Source organism: Microchirus variegatus, assembly GCF_963457635.1.
Source record: "Microchirus variegatus genome assembly, chromosome: 22".
Classification (NCBI taxonomy): Eukaryota; Metazoa; Chordata; class Actinopteri; order Pleuronectiformes; family Soleidae; genus Microchirus; species Microchirus variegatus.
In genome coordinates, this window is record NC_139823.1 from 1,277,991 (window position 1) to 1,294,954 (window position 16,964).

Consider the following 16,964-nt stretch of genomic DNA (forward strand, 5'->3'; position numbering starts at 1 on the left):
CCATTGTAGCTATGTAATTGGCAACCCATGGTTGCTCGGCAGCTGAGACTCTACTGACTGCTATGACGGCAGTAGGTGGCGCCTTATGCCAAAACATAATTTCAAAACATAAACATAACTTTTCGGTTGCAAAATATCATTTTAATCCAAACATTTTGTCTGTACTGTTGTTGTTGGTGAGTTCAGTTTGTCATATGAACATTATTCCTGAGTCTCTGTGACATATTAGGAGGATTTTATGGGCAGTTGCTTTAGATTTATTACATAATGCACCTTTAAATTTAGTGACAGCACAACAGCTGAGCTGATAAACTAGCGTTAGTGTGTGCGCTTTACCGCACCTTTGCATGGAGTTCAGGCTCTGCATGGTTTACAAAGTGTTTTGTTCTCTGTAATATTGAATGTAACATTTGACCCTTTGTTGTCGCTTCACCTAATGCAAACTTTTTAATTAATTTCTACCACTTTACCCCATGTGTCCTTGCTCGTGTTGGCATCTGGGTATCGACCTAACCTCTGGCAAAGACTTAAGATCTGATTGGATCTCTTTTCTTATTTGTTTCTACTTAACATTTCCATCTAGTTTTTATGTTTTGATGTAGATTTCATCATCGTTTTTTTCAAAAACAACTTTATTTTTATTGAGTTACCATCTTGTTTTCAGTGAGGGAAAAAAAGTTTGTTGACAAACATTTTTCATCATTGATGAATGAACAGATTTGAGAGACCACCAATATTCCCTCCTGTCTTTGCTCCTAATCCTCGCCTTTTGTTTAACAGAGAGGAGAAATGTGCAGAATTCTTTTCACTGACCGCACCAAACTCTCCTGTCACATGCTCTCTTTTTCCTTCCTGTCCCTCTCCTAAAAAAGGAATTACAATTTGAGTGGGGAAAAAGAGGGAGGAGTGGTGAGAGAGAGAGCCTAGAGGGCGGGACACAGATTGAAATAAGAGGCTATGAAGGCGTTTTCCTCTTGCGTGGAGAAGTCAATGTGGTGAAGTCATATATTTCAGACACTGGTGTTTGCTGCATTCACACTCCTGTCCAGAAGAGTGGGGCCAAAGACGCAAACCCAAACCAACCTGTGCTCACCTGAAACAACACAAAGTAAGTATTTTCTCATGTCCTTATTCATTAAGCTCACTCTTTTCAGTTTAACCCATTTGCTTTGTAGAGCTTCTCACCGACTCACTCGAACTTCTCAGGAAATACTGTATAATAAATTAGACACCACACCCTCTGTGTCTGTCTCCTTCTCTCTTGTTCATATTTGATCATGCAAAGACTCAGGCTGACATCTTAGTTTAAGTTTACTTCGATGACTCACAACTAACCCATGGATTCTTGAGTTATGAAATCTTGTTATCTGCCTCTCCGCTCTCTTCAAAATGTGACCACATTGAACCTTTGACAAATTGTGACCCTGCACTGTCTAATCAGATTGTTCTCCTTGAATATGCACTGACAACATAAAACTGCAAGAGCCAGACACAGCAGTGAAAGAAACATTTATGTACAAGCCTAAAGATTTATGTGTAAATAAGTGTTTTGGACTGTGACATTAGCTGCATGGTGTCTGTTCTTGTTAACTTTAGCGATTGAAGTAAAGAGCAGTGAACTAACAGTGTGCCTCAACAGCAGAATTTCTTAGAAATAACCACATGAATCGTGTATTATATTTGTCTCACAAAGGCTTCACAGAACAACCTTTTTGCAATTGTTAATCTTATCAGCAAATTTTACTATGCTGTCAGACAGAGCTTAAGTACAGTGGTATGCAAAGGTTTGGGCACACCTGTTAATTTTGATGATTTTCCTTCATAAATCATTGGTTGTTTGGATAAGAAATTTCAGTTAAATATATCATAAAGGAGACAAACAGTAATATTTGAGAAGTGAAATAAAGTTTATATGATTTACAGAAAGTGTGCACAAATTGTTTAAACAAAATTAGGCATGTGCATGAGTTTAGGCACACAAACGAAAAATGTGCATCCTCCTTTTGCAGAAATAACAGCCTCTAAACGCTTCCTATAGCTTCTAATTAGAGTCTGGATTCTGGTGAAAGGCATTTTGGGCCATTCTTCTTTACAAAACATCTCCAGTTCAGTCAGGTTTGATGGTTTCCGAGCATGGACAGTCCGCTTTAAATCACACCACAAATGCCATCCATCCATCCATCCATTTTCCACCGCTTATCCGGGGCCGGGTCGCGGGGGCAGCAGTCTGAGAAGGGACGCCCAGACCTCCCTCTCGCAGGACACTTCCTCCAGCTCTTCCGGGGGGACCCCAAGGCGTTCCCAGGCCAGCCGGGTGACGTAGTCACTCCAGCGTGTCCTGGGTCTTCCTCTGGGTCTCCTCCCGGTGGGACATGCCCGGAGCACCTCCCGAGGGAGGCGTCCAGGGGGCATCCGATTCAGATGCCCGAGCCACCTCAGCTGGCTCCTCTCGATGTGGAGGAGCAGCGGCTCTACTCCGAGCTCCTCCCGGGTGACAGAGCTCCTCACCCTATCTCTAAGGGAGCGCTCCGCCACCCTGCGGAGAAAACTCATTTCAGCCGCTTGTATCCGGGATCTTGTTCTTTCGGTCATAACCCAAAGCTCATGACCATAGGTGAGGGTAGGAACGTAGATTGACCGGTAAATCGAGAGCTTTGCCTTTCGGCTCAGCTCCTTCTTCACCACAACGGACCGATACAACGACCGCATTACTGCGGCCGCTGCACCGATCCGCCTGTCAATCTCACGCTCCATCCTTCCCTCACTCGTGAACAAGACCCCAAGATACTTAAACTCCTCCACCTGAGGCAGGATCTCTCCACTGACCCGGAGGGAGCAAGCCACCTTTTTCCGGTCGAGAACCATGGCCTCGGACTTAGAGGTGCTAATTCTCATCCCCGCCGCTTCACACTCGGCTGCAAACCGCCCCAGCGCATTCTGGAGTTCCTGGTTCGTAGGAGCCATCAAGACCACATCATCTGCAAAGAGCAGAGATGGAATCCAACCGCTCCCGAACTGGACCCCTTCCGGCCCCCGGCTGTGCCTAGAAATTCTGTCCATAAAAATAATAAACAGAACCGGTGACAAAGGGCAGCCCTGCCGGAGTCCGACATGCACTGGGAACAAGTCTGACTTACTGCCGGCGATGCGAACCAAGCTCCTGCTCCGGTCGTACAGGGACCGCACGGCCCTTAGCAAAGGGCCCCCGACCCCATACTCCCGGAGCACCCCCCACAGAATGCCACGAGGGACACGGTCGAAAGCCTTCTCCAAGTCCACAAAACACATGTGGACTGGTTGAGCAAACTCCCATGAACCCTCGAGCACCCTGCGAAGGGTATAGAGCTGGTCCAGTGTTCCACGGCCAGGACGAAAGCCGCATTGTTCCTCTTGAATCCGAGGTTCGACTATCGGCCGAACTCTCCTCTCCAGTACCCTGGAATAGACTTTCCCCGGGAGGCTGAGGAGTGTGATCCCCCGATAGTTGGAACACACCCTCCGATCCCCCTTTTTAAAAAGAGGGACCACCACCCCGGTCTGCCATTCCAGAGGCACTGTCCCCAACCGCCACGCAATGCTGCAGAGACGTGTCAACCAGGACAGCCCTACAGCATCCAGAGACTTAAGGTACTCAGGTCGGATCTCATCCACTCCCGGTGCCTTGCCACTGGGCAGCTTTCTAACCACCTCAGTGACTTCAGCTTGGGTAATGGATGAGTCGACCCCTGAGTCCCCAGCCTCTGCTTCCTCTGGGGAATGCGTGTCAGTGGGATTGAGGAGATCCTCGAAGTATTCCTTCCACCGCCCAACGATGTCCCCAGTCGAGATCAACAGCTCCCCACCCCCACTGTAGACAGTGTTGGCGGAGTACTGCTTCCCCCTCCTGAGGCGCCGGACAGTTTGGCAGAATCTCTTCGAGGTCGACCGGTAGTCCTCCTCCATGGCCTCCCCGAACTTTTCCCAGTCCCGAGTTTTTGCTTCTGCGACTGCTCGGGCCGCCGTCCGCTTGGTCTGTCGGTACCTGTCAGCTGCCTCAGGAGTCCCTCGAACCAACCAGGCTCGATAGGACTCCTTCTTCAGCTTGACAGCATCCCTTACTTCCGGCGTCCACCACCGGGTTCGGGGATTGCCGCCACGACAGGCACCGGAGACCTTACGGCCGCAGCTTCGAACAGCCGCGTCCACAATGGAAGTGGAGAACATGGTCCACTCTGACTCAATATCTCCAGCTTCCCTCGGGATCTGGTCAAAGCTCTCCCGGAGGTGGGAGTTGAAGACCTCCCTGACAGGTGATTCCGCCAGGCGTTCCCAACAGACCCTCACAACACGCTTGGGCCTGCCAAGTCTGTCCAGCTTCCTCCCCCGCCAGCGGATCCAACTCACCACCAGGTGGTGATCGGTTGACAGCTCAGCCCCTCTCTTCACCCGAGTGTCCAAGACATGCGGTCGGAGGCCAGATGACACGACCACAAAGTCGATCATTGACCTCCGGCCTAGGGTGTCCTGGTGCCACGTGCACTGATGGACACCCTTATGCTTGAACATGGTGTTTGTTATGGACAAACCATGACTAGCACAGAAGTCCAATAACAAAACACCACTCGGGTTCAGATCGGGGAGGCCATTCCTCCCAATCACGCCCCTCCAGGTCACACTGTCATTACCCACGTGAGCATTGAAGTCTCCCAACAGAACTACGGAGTCCCCGGTTGGAGCACTTTCCAGTACGCCTTCCAGGGACTCCAAAAAGGCCGGGTACTCCGCACTGCTGTTCGGCCCGTAAGCCGAAACAACAGTGAGAGACCTACCCCCCACCCGAAGGCGGAGGGACGCGACCCTTTCGCTCTGCGGGGAGAACTCCAACACATGGCGGCTGAGCTGGGGAGCTATAAGCAAGCCCACACCAGCCCGCCGCCTCTCACCTTGGGCAACTCCAGAGTAGTAGAGAGTCCAGCCTCTCTCAAGGAGTTGGGTTCCAGAGCCCAGACTGTGCGTGGAGGTGAGCCCGACTATTTCTAGTCGGTATCGCTCCACCTCCCGCACAAGTTCAGGCTCCTTCCCCCCCAGCGAGGTGACATTCCATGTCCCCATAGCTAGGATTGTTGTCCCGCGATTGGGCCGTCGGGGCCCCCGCCCACGACTGCCACCCATATCACATTGCACCGGCCCCTTATGGCCCTTCATGTGGGTGGTGGGCCCACTTGAAAGGGCGCCCACGTCGCTCTTTCGGGCTGAGCCCGGCCGGGTCTCGTAGGCAAAGACCCGGCGAGATCGCCTGCGAGCCCCCCTCCCGGGCCTGGCTCCAGGATGGGGCCCCGGTAACGCCAGTCCGGGCGACGTACTCGTCTTGATGTGATTTCTTCTCATAAGGGGGTAAGTGAACTGCTCTTCGTCTGATCCGTCACCTAGGACCTGTTTGCCTTGGGAGACCCTACCAGGGGCATTAAGCCCCGGACAACGTAGCTCCTGGGATCATACGGATACTCAAACCCCTCCACCACGATAAGGTGCCAGTTCAAGGAGGGGACACCACAAATGTTCAATAATAATCAGGTCTGGGGACTGAGATGGCCATTCCAGAATGTTGTATTTGTTCCTCTGTATGAATGCCTTAGTAGATTTTGAGCAGTGTTCGAGGTCGTTGTCTTGTTGAAAGATCCAACGATTTTATTTTCATCAGTCCACCTTATTCCAAAATGACGCTGGCTTGTTGAAATGTGCTTTATCATACCTCAAGCGACTGTGTTTGTGGCGGGTGCAGAGGAAAGGCTTGATGTTGAACACTACACTAGTTAATATCCTGAAACCAGCCACAGAGATGTCAGAAAAGCTAGACAAAATAGTAGACAGACTGGGGGTGGTGGAACAACGCGTCTCCGACTTGGAGAACAATGCAGCAGCTAATGCACCCGTTTGAATTGGTGGAGTCAACGCTGAAAAAGCAATGGAAAAACTCAAGAATTATGAGAACCAGAGTCGACGAGAAAATGTCAGAATTGTTGGACTGAAAGAAGACACTGAAGGTAAGAATCCACCTGTTTTTGATAAATGGATTCTAGAGGTCTTGAACATGGACCTGCAAGGGGACCGGCTGAAAGTTGAACGAGCTTTCCGTGTGGGACCTGCACCCCTCCCCCCCCCCGTGGTCCTGGTGAGGCTTCACGACTACATGGACAGACAGAGGATCTTACCCGCAGCAAGAAACAAGGGCAGAGTTTCCACGGATGGTCAAGCTGTGTCTTTTTACCAGGACTTTTCTGCTGAGATTGTAAAGTAGAGACAAGAATCTGCAGATGCGCGCAGAAGGCTCCAGGAAGCAGGGATCAAATACACATTTGCGTATCCAGCTGTAATTAAGGTTCTCCCTCCAAATGGAAAACCGATCTTCTTCCCACAATGAAGGAAATCAACGACTACGTGAAGACACTCCCCGACCCAGTGACTCTATCAATCCACCTGTAATCAGGGACATTATATCATCTGCCTCTTCTTATACAAACAAATAGAGAAAGCCTCATGTAATGGACAGTGAGTACTATATAACTTTAAGATCATTTCTGTTCATCTTAATTTAAACACACATGTACATGTATATTTCTCAGTGTACTTGAGTTGCTGTGTGTATCACTATTATTCACTGGTGGAACCGTTGGAAGTTGTGATGCACAGGATAGGATTTGCGTACCTGTAACAATGATTTGTGAACCTGTAGCCCCTATTTTGTGTTAACAAGGTATAAAAATATTATGTACAACTTCAAATTTACAGTTACAAATGTGTGACTTTCGTGTGCGCATGTGAAATCTGCAGTTAAATGTGCCTGTGACTTAGCACCAAATATACCTTCATATACTCTTGTTTGTAAATAATAAAGGTAAACAAATGATAACTGTGTGATTTGTCCTGCAGCAAAGGTAATCAATGTTAGCTCAACTGTGAGATCATTTGTGATTAACTGCATCACAACTTAGACATCACTGAACAAATACGTCCCATAAAGTATACGTGAATATGAGCAGGCAACTCCTGCCAGAGAATAAATAGTAATTAGATAGGTAAATAATGTAAACGTAATTGTCCAGAAATTAGAAATGAGTCACGTATATTGAAGTGTCATCCCTTAAAACATAAGTTCTTTGAAATAGAATTGTGTTCTTTTTCCAGTGTCGTGGTACCAAGTTGAGCAGGAAGTACAATGAAAAATGTTGGGCCCTTCCAGGTCTCTGTAATAAATTAACCAAATAACTTGATTTCCATATAATTTCTGCTTTTCACACATTTTGCAGTAACATTTTGTTGTTAGCCCTTAGCTGTGGCTAAACAATTACACTATTTTACCTGTAACTGTGACCAAGCCAGGGCAACAGAAGGTGTAGTGGCTATCACTGTTGCCTTACAGCAAAGAGTTCAGCAGTTCAGATACCTGTTCAATTGAAGGCCTTTCTGTGTGGATGCCTAACACTCAAAAACTGGACACTTTAACCCTAGAACACTATAGCTCAAATTCAAAACACCATCACTAATGCGGTTGATTTACTTTTGGTTGAAGTACTTGTCATCAAAATATATCAAAACATGACAATACATGACAAATTTGAGTAGTTTTTTTTATTTTAAACTGTGTCATGTCTAACAAACTGAAAGAAAGGCATCATGAGGGGACCATATAAAAATGCTCCAAAATTACTGGAAAATAAGGAATTTGGGTACAAAAAAAAAAAAATAAAAAAAAAAATATGAAAATGAAAATCACATACATTTATTTGCTTGGGTGAAAACCACCCGGCAATGGTGTTCTAGGGTTAAGAGGTTTTTCCTCACTTCCTTTGTTGCACTGAGGTCAGAGTCCAGGCCATAACCTGGAGAAATTGGTTGTGTCATAGTGACGAGCAAGCTGTCTTGTTTTGAATTAACACGTCAAGGAACTTTGTTTCGCCATCGTTGTGGTGTTAACCCTGAAAAGCCAACTAGCGTGCCTGTGAAACAAAGCAACACCAATTACATTCCAGGTGTCCGACCACTCATTTCAATAGTTCCATTTTAATCGCACTCGACTCATATTCACAAATGAGATGTGTTCAGGCATGTGCCATGCCACTTCTACATAGTATTCACACAAACACACAGGGACAATGGTGGATTAGTGGTAGAGAGAGGTGTCTTTCAAGTGGAAGGTTGTGGGTTCGATTCAAGACATTTAACTTGTTGCTCCTACGAGCTGTGCAGGCAGAGTGTGACTGGGTATGAAAGCTGTGTGATGAAAATAAAAACCTGTAGTTTTGAGACTTTTAGAGGTCATCAAGACTAGAATTGCTATATATAGTGACAGACCATTTTCAAACATCTGTACATGCTGATGCTTGAACAGTTCACCCTGTTATTTACTAACAGGATCACAGTAAATCAGCCCTGCAGCTTTCTGATCGATATTGTACATGTGCTTATAAGTGTAGTACAATGGTCAAAGGGCAGGCCTGTGTGAGGCTCATCTAAGTTATTGGACTCTTGACGTGATCTGCCTCTATCAGTAACTGCAAAAGCAGCTGCTGAATGTTGTTTGGGCATGCTGGGACACCGCAGAGGGAACGCCTCTGATTGAGAAAGATATCGTTCAAGAGTTCACATTTGGATATTTACTTCACCCTTGTTATTGTCATGAACTGGCTCTGGAACAATGTCATTGACAGGAAGACAATTCAATTCTCCTACACAGCTTTACGTCAGACAAGGAACAGAGACACAAATGTAATCTGTGGCCAGCAGTGTGGAGCTGTTGGACACAGATGATTTGTCACATATTTCACAACACATATTGTGTAAGACTGCCAAGCCTATGTTATGCAAGGGATGTTGTTTGTGTGTGTCTTTGTTTAGACATAAATTTGGTCCTCACACCTTTAAAGATCTTGTTGTGGGTTAATACTTCATTTTACGGTTAGAATTAGGTTACGGTTAGGGTGAGGGGCTAAGCAGTGTCCTTAATAACATGGCTGTACAAATGTGTGTTCCAGGTTACTAATGTTGTGGGGATTTAAATCTCTTTGCAAAGCTACATTATGGAGACGTTTCATATGGGGACAAAAATCAAGTCCTTATAACGTTAAATATTACATTTTAAGTTTAGTTTTAATGTAAGCCAAAATAATGTCCTTTTCCACTTTCATGCTCACAAAATTCTGAGCAAGAACTGAAGAAAAGGAAGAACTATGAACAGCTTTATATGTCAAATTTAAAAATAAATTATCTGATTCTAATTTGTATGTTTACATACACTGTTTCCTGTTTCCATAGTAACAGCAGTTTGTGTGTTGTGTTTAGTGTCCTGTATTCACACCTTTGTCAGGACATAAGGAAGGAAGTGGCAGCATGAGCAAGCACAATGAGCAAACAGGAAGCAGGGAGCAGTGAAAATCTGCTAAAGCTATACGGAGGATGTGAGAGGCCAACCATAAACACTTACAGCAGAGCAGTGTGGGCTCTTTAAGACAAGAAGCATTTTCAACCTTCATATTACTAATGCACATAACAACTAGCAAAGAACGTGATTTATATTTGGTGTTATTGTCATATTAAACTAAACCCTACGTTCAGCTTATCTGTCCTCGTTTCCAACCTCCTCTAATGGTTAGACATTTTGTGTATAGTATACTTTCTTCACTCTCTCCGATAGGCAGATACATCACGAGTGCTTGAGAATAACCAATACCGATACAGATACACATTTTTCCCTCCGCCCAACTGAATAGGTCATTTAGTCTCCTCTCTGGTGAAATTAACATGCTATACTCATTTCACAACAGATGTGTATATTAATTTTCTTCACAAATTTCGACCTCAGGCAGAAACTCTAAACTTTTGGCTTCCTGCTTCTCAGTGCAGACGCTTTTCTTCTTTGCTCTCACCTCTGCTTGTGATTTTCTGCTTTTATTCCTGCTTTTATTCTGTAAATTACAAGCAGCGGCTCCTCGATACCTATAAATCGCTGGGACTATACAATTTTTTTTTTTTTTTTTTTGTAGATAGCAGGCTACTGTCATAATTAAACATTTTAACGACTTTGCAAACTTGGCCTACCTGTAGCACAAGCCTGAAGCGAGACGTGGGGAAATTTGACTAGATTCTACTACAGAAGATTGCAGTACTAGAGACTAAAATTCACAGGTTAGAAGTGAATGTGGAAATGAATGGACAATGTGGAAATGATACAACTTTACTATGGACTCAGAACAGTCGACAAGATAATGCTAATACCCAGCTAGTTAGCACTACAAAGAAGGACTGTGTGTACTGTGAGTAAATCATCTCCCTGGGACATGCGAGGGCGTTTAACAGGCAGAGTGGATTTGGATCCACTGGCAGACTTAAGCAAAAGTTGCTCTTTGCACTAGCATATTCTTTGGTGCCAACCAATTCACCTTCCTCCCCTCCACAAATCCCACCCATGTCACCTTACTCTACACCAACCCTTTCCCCCTCTTCCCCTCTATTAGTTCACTGAAAAATGAAAGAACTGGTCACTGCTGGAACCAAATTCACACCCCGCCTTACCCCTGGGTACCATCCTTCAAATGCCCCACTGCCCCCTCTCCCATCACTGGCACTGACTCAATTTCTAGCAAAATGTTGAATGTGAATGCTGACACTCATTATGTCATAAAATCTAAGATATAATGCCAAGGTTGTTGAAATCTTACTTTCCCTGCCAACAGGATTGACATGTCAAACAGAGTTCAAGCCTTTGGTCTGAGCCGTGAGGTTCAGAGTAAGATTGATAAGAAATACGACCAAGAACTGGAGGAAAGGCTGGTGGAATGGATAGTTTCTCAGTGTGGCCCTTGTGTGGATCGGCCTGAGCCGGACAGGGTCGGCTTCCAAAAGTGGCTCAAGGATGGATGTGTAAGTGTTTTCCAGAACATAAATATCTCTGAACAGGATTGTAATTTAGATTAATGTGCTTTAAATTGAGTTTGGAGAGATATGCTCCTTGTGTGTGCATCTAGGTGCTGTGTGAACTCATCAACAGCCTGTCTGGAGCCAGCAAGCCCATCAAAGTCATCAAGCGCTCCACTATGCCTTTTAAACAGATGGAGCAAATCTCCTTGTTCCTCCAAGCTGCGGAAAGCTATGGAGTCACTAAAACTGATATGTTCCAGACTGTGGACCTTTATGAAGGTAAGACCAGGAACATAACCCATGTATGCTGTTGCAACAGAGACATTTTAAGTGACTTGTAGATTTATTACAGCATAAATGAGGAAATGAAGCGACACTGAGTGGTTGGAAAGTCACAGACGTCCGTGTATTTGATCCATCTATTTATTTGATACTGTGCATGTGTTCAGGCACAGACATGGCTACTGTCCAGAGGACTCTGATGGCTCTTGGGAGTTTGGCAGTCACAAAGGGTGATGGGAATTACAAAGGAGATCCCAAATGGTTCCATAAGTGAGTATCAGCTTTTCCCCTTTCATGTATGAACTTGTTCAATAAAACAAAGGAATTCAAATTTTCAGTGCTGAGGAATGTTGACTGAGGGGTGTGTTTATCTGTGTGCAGGAAGGCCCAAGAGAACAGGAGGGATTTCTCAGAGGAACAACTGAGCCAAGGCAGAAATGTCATTGGCCTGCAAATGGGCACAAATAGAGGAGCATCTCAATCTGGAATGACAGGCTATGGTCAAGGCAGGCAGATTATCAACAATCCCTGAAGCCGAGCACAACACACTCCTCTCTGTCCTCTCAAGCATCAGTCAGCATGGGGGAACAAAACTCTTACCCCGACTCTTACCTTGGCCATTAGATTAAACATAACCTGACAGATTTCAAGACTTAACTGGAACAAAATAGGGACCAACGAGAAAATGCACACATGTACAACACACACACATTCCATATTCAAGGACACACACATAGGCTATACAAATAATTAGACAATTACAGCCTTTTACATGTTTTTTTTACATGACTACGCTTTTGATTGTAAATAATATATTTTTCATTTAAGTTGTTTTACACTTTCTAAGCCATTGAATACATCTTAAATAATTGTTTCCTTTTTTTTCTCAAATAAAACTCAATCATCAGAAACTTGTAATTTGCTTAACCCTTAAACAGAGTGCATTGCAGACGACTCGTTTGCGCAAGTGCACATTGCATTACCGTAATTATGAGATGGTTTGCCCTATCTAAAACATTCGAACTGTTTGTGAAAGCTCAGACGTTGCAGATCTAAGCCAACATGTGGTGACACACACAATCGACTTCAGTATTTTTTCTAAATAAAACTTTGGGTTTTTCTAATACTATTTTAACATGCAGTAAATTGTAAATAAATGCCAGATATTGAACGTTATTCTGGGAAAAATGGGCAAAAGCACTTATTCACAGGAAATGTATTTTTGGCCCTTTTCATAGACAAAAAAGTTTTTTGCTTTTTTTAGATTTTAAATCTCAGGTACTGGATGTAGGAAAAACATTATTCGGCCTTCTCTAAAGGTATCAGCTCCCATTCCTAAGCACAAGCCTAAACAATTCAGGATGGTGCGTGCCACAACTATCTAATCACAGCAGCCTTGGTGTAGCACTGGCTCCAGTCTGTTGTCTACAGAATTCGTCTCTTCATATTTTCGCTCAGCCTAACCAGACTGGGTCAGATGACTGACGCTATTGCGCAGTCCTCACCAAGGTCAGCTCAATGTAACACCTTTAAATATCCTAACTGTGGGACTCACAGGCAGACTGACAGAGGATTCCCAACTGTTAACACGTTTTATGTTCGGCATTGTCTCAGTTCTCCTCAGATCTGAGTTTCTTCCAATAAAGCTTTTCAACTTAACTCATCTCTGACTCCAGAAAACTTCATCTTTCGTCGACTCACTAAATAATCAAATCTCCGCAACACTGGTCAGTTCTTAACATACCTATATAATAGATATATAAATAGAAAAAATATATAATAAAAATATTATTATTATAAAAATAGAATAGAAAAAAAATAAAGATAAAAAATAAGTTCCCAAATATTTTACCAGTTATAGAAGTTTACCACAGTTTAAAAGTAGAACATTTCAGGTCATACAGGACTTAAAGGGATACTTCACTGATTTGCATGTGGCTTTGTATTGCTACAATAGCAGTAGTATTTAAAAAAAAATGTGCTTCCCTCACTCACTTGTTCACTGAGCTGCAAAAAATCTGTTCTCCCTTTTCCATCTTTGCTAACAGTTACGACCGGCTCTGGCTCCCTTTGGCCTTGTGAACTGAGAATTACAATATACTTTTCAAATTAATATGGCTGCGAGGTAAAAGACATGCATTTCGCCGCGGGCTCTGGCTACAAGACGCCCGCTGTGGCTCCAGGCGCTGGTGCACCCACTGCGGTTGGGCACCAGGGCTATATTTTCTATCCCTTTGTGTTCCTCCATTAGCGTATTATTAGGTGAAAAGTGATTTCATTTGGAGAAAATGGTTGATAAACACTTCAGAATTATAGCTACTTTGTTTACTGATGACAACTACATCATTTTTATTGTGTAAATCTAACTTATGTAGTATAGTAATAAAACAAAATCAGTAACTATTCAGCCTCCATCCGCCAACTACCTACTACTGTTGAACTGTGTACATAATTATGCATACAATGTAAGGTGAAAAAATTCACAAAGGAAAATGTTTTACCATCATATTCAAGAGTACAAATTAAAATAAACAAGGAGCCAAACCTAAAAACATGTCTAACACAATATGCAAACAAAAAAGAAATAATGAAACATGTAGAGCGGTGTCAGAATCTGATGTGGGACAGCTGGAGGAGTCACAGTGGTGAAGAGGAGCAGATGATGTGAAGATTTTTCCCAAGACTTGATTAATCCATGCTTCAACTGTAAAGGACGAGGAATACATTTACACAGAAAATATGAACTAAGATTTTACTTTTTTCCAGGAAAACAAACCTTTCAGCAAAATATACCAACTGGGTGAGCTGTGAACATTATAATGTTGTCTATATAGGCTATGAATAACATTAGATGAACATGACAATATTGTCTGTGACTTCTTGAACAAACAATAACATATGAAACACTTTTTGCGGGCGAACATGAAAACGAAAAAGCATTTCTCTGTTTGCATTTTCTTTTAATTAAGGCACAGAATGAGCAGTTTTGAATTTGAAAATTAAAATGCAGTTTGAAATATTGATTATTCATTTTATTTACGAGTCACAAAATGCAGCTCCATTTTGAAAATGAAAAATCCATCCATCCATCATCTACCGCTTTATCCTCCACCAGAGGGTCCTGTGCCTATCTCAGCAGACATTGGGCGATAGGCGGGGTACACCCTGGACAGTTCGCCATTCTATCACAGGGCCACATATAGAGACAAACAACCAATCACTCACACACGGTCAATTTAGAGTGACCAATTCACCTAATCCCCATATCGCCATGTTTTTGGACTGTGGGAAACCCACGCACACACGGAGAACATGCAAACTTGTTGTGCCTTGCAGAAAGGCCCTTGTTCCGAAGTTGTTCCAAACGGGGCTTGAACCCGGGAACCCGGGTCTTCTTGCTGCAAAGGCAAGAGTGCTAACCACTACACCAACCGTGGGCCCCAAATGAAAAATCATTTCTGTTAATGCATTTTAATTTGGATAATTGCACACATTTGCTTCCATATGCATATAGACACAATATGCTGGTGCATTACTTATTAAACACGACACAAAAATGGAACAAGACATTTAAAATCAAAGGTAAACAATACCATGAGAGGGGAAAGGCTGATAAAGAAAGAAAGAAGAAGCGTGAGATTATGACAGTCAGTTTACATATACACTTTAAAAGAACAACATTCAGTCATATTTACTCATTTTAATTTTTAATAATTAGTAATTGTGATATATGTTTTGTTCTATGAGGGAGAGATCGTTGATATACTGTTACATTTCTTTCATAAACAGAAATAGTTTTTTTTGTTTGTGAATTTACACGTGAAACATACTTAACAGTAGAATTGTGTCTATGTGTGCATCAAACTTTTCTGTGCAGTTATGCTGTCTTTGTGTGTATTTCATGTATTGAAATGATAGCTCTGTTGTTCAGAGTAACGTTCATTTTCGCTGACGAGGTCAATATTGAACTCAGCGTCCACACATGGCTTGATGTTTTTTCCTGCATTGCAAGTTCTAAGACAGTTTCATCCAGACTAACTTCAAACTTGAATACATGGGTTGTTTGGTAACATGTACCTTCTATATAGGCTAGGCTTTCCAAAGATGCCAAACATGTTCATATTTACTGTGAAATTGTGGAGAAAATAAATTTCAGACCGAAGTCAGCAATTGTTGCAATAAAAGCATGCAACATAACCCTTTCCTGTATTGTCCTCAATGTCCTGTACAACATCGCTACCTAGCGCAAACAGGACGTGCAACAAGGGATGCAATAGTTAGACACTATTTCTGATTTGGATTTCAAAAACCAGTGATGTCATTGCCATTGCTTTGTTATTCTGTTTTATCATTGCATGCATCACTAAAAATTATTCTAAAAACAAAACAAAAATATTTTTATACACATTAATTAGTGACAGAATTTAATATATTATTTGTGGTCAATATTGACAGCTGGAGGATTTGGAGGATTATTTTATGAGGCCAAACTAATCACTGTAGCCTGATGGATGTACAAATCAAATTAAAACCTTATGAATAAGTAGGATATCTTGTAGGCTATACTGCATGATCCAAATATAGTATTATTTGATACAATTTTAAAGTTTCATTACATTTTGGGCCTGAAATCCACACTGAATCCACCCTTGTGATGGGATCAATTTAATCCAGATTTTTTGGATCAACATGATCCCAATCCTACAACAAAGTTCTGAAAAACCCAAACTAAAGGTTTGATCCGGATCAAAACCAAGATTGGATTACGTGATCTAATCCGATTACATAATCCGTTTTTTCTTTTGAAAAACCCATTTTCAAGATTTGATCCAATCCGTTATCCAAAATCCGAGCGGATTACTTCTTAAGCCCTGGTTATCCAGATTTGGTGAGCATAAAACGTTTCTATCCGGATCAGATTGATCCAATCCGATGTTGCTTTGAAAAACCGGCTCAAAAGTAAGATGGATTACATGATGATGGATCGCAAAAAGAAAAGGTTTACCAAATCCGATCAATTTTATCCAGATTAAACCTTTTGAAAAACCGAGCCCAGGGTATGTTACTTTTGATCAGGGTCATTTGGATAGTTTGTGTTGTAATTATGATTTAAAAAGAGTAAACACAGTTGTTTGACAATAAATGTGTTCAGCCAACCACTAACCATGAGTGAAAGAAGTTTTTGTGTTTTTGTGTTTTGTGTGTTATCAATCAATCAATCAATCAATCAATCAATCTTTATTTGTATAGCCCACAGTTTACAAAACATAGTTTGTCTCACGGGACTTCACAGGGTTGGTAACATCCTCTGTCCTTAGACCTTCGACCAGGGTAAGGAAAAACTACCAGGGAAAAAAAAACCCTTGTAAAAGGGAAAAAGGGTAGAAACCTTAGGGAGAACCACAGATGAGGGATCCACTCCTTGAACGGACAGACGTGCAGTAGATGTTACCCAAAACATACAATACATAATGACAAAGAATAACCAGTAAAAAGTCTTTAAATGCCAGGATCCATCTGGATCACTGGGTTATCATTCTTATTCTCTGAAAAATGGTTAAGAAATCATACATTCTGCCAGGGTGTGTAAACTTATTGACCTTTTATATCTGAATGGAGCCCCTCAGCCAAATTGTTATGTGATAACAAATTTTCCAGGACCCCTTGGACTATGTTATCCACCCCTGATGACTAATGTTTCTAATATAGGGCCCCTCAATCATGTTATAATTATTATTATTATTACTACGATTATTATTAGCCAGTTATCACCTGATAAAAAGTACATA

At 42.7% G+C, this 16,964-nt stretch overlaps 1 protein-coding gene across 1 annotated transcript; it reads left to right on the forward strand.

The window, feature by feature from the left end:
* The first annotated feature begins 978 nt into the window (after nt 1–978).
* On the forward strand, nt 979–14,305 carry LOC310943266 (transgelin-like). Its single transcript, XM_083908797.1, has 5 exons — nt 979–1,108; nt 10,710–10,896; nt 11,001–11,172; nt 11,343–11,445; nt 11,557–14,305. The coding sequence occupies exons 2-5, from the start codon at nt 10,717–10,719 to the stop codon at nt 11,705–11,707; spliced, it is 606 nt and encodes a 201-aa protein (XP_083764923.1). The 5' UTR covers nt 979–1,108; nt 10,710–10,716; the 3' UTR covers nt 11,708–14,305.
* The last annotated feature ends 2,659 nt before the right edge of the window (nt 14,306–16,964 follow it).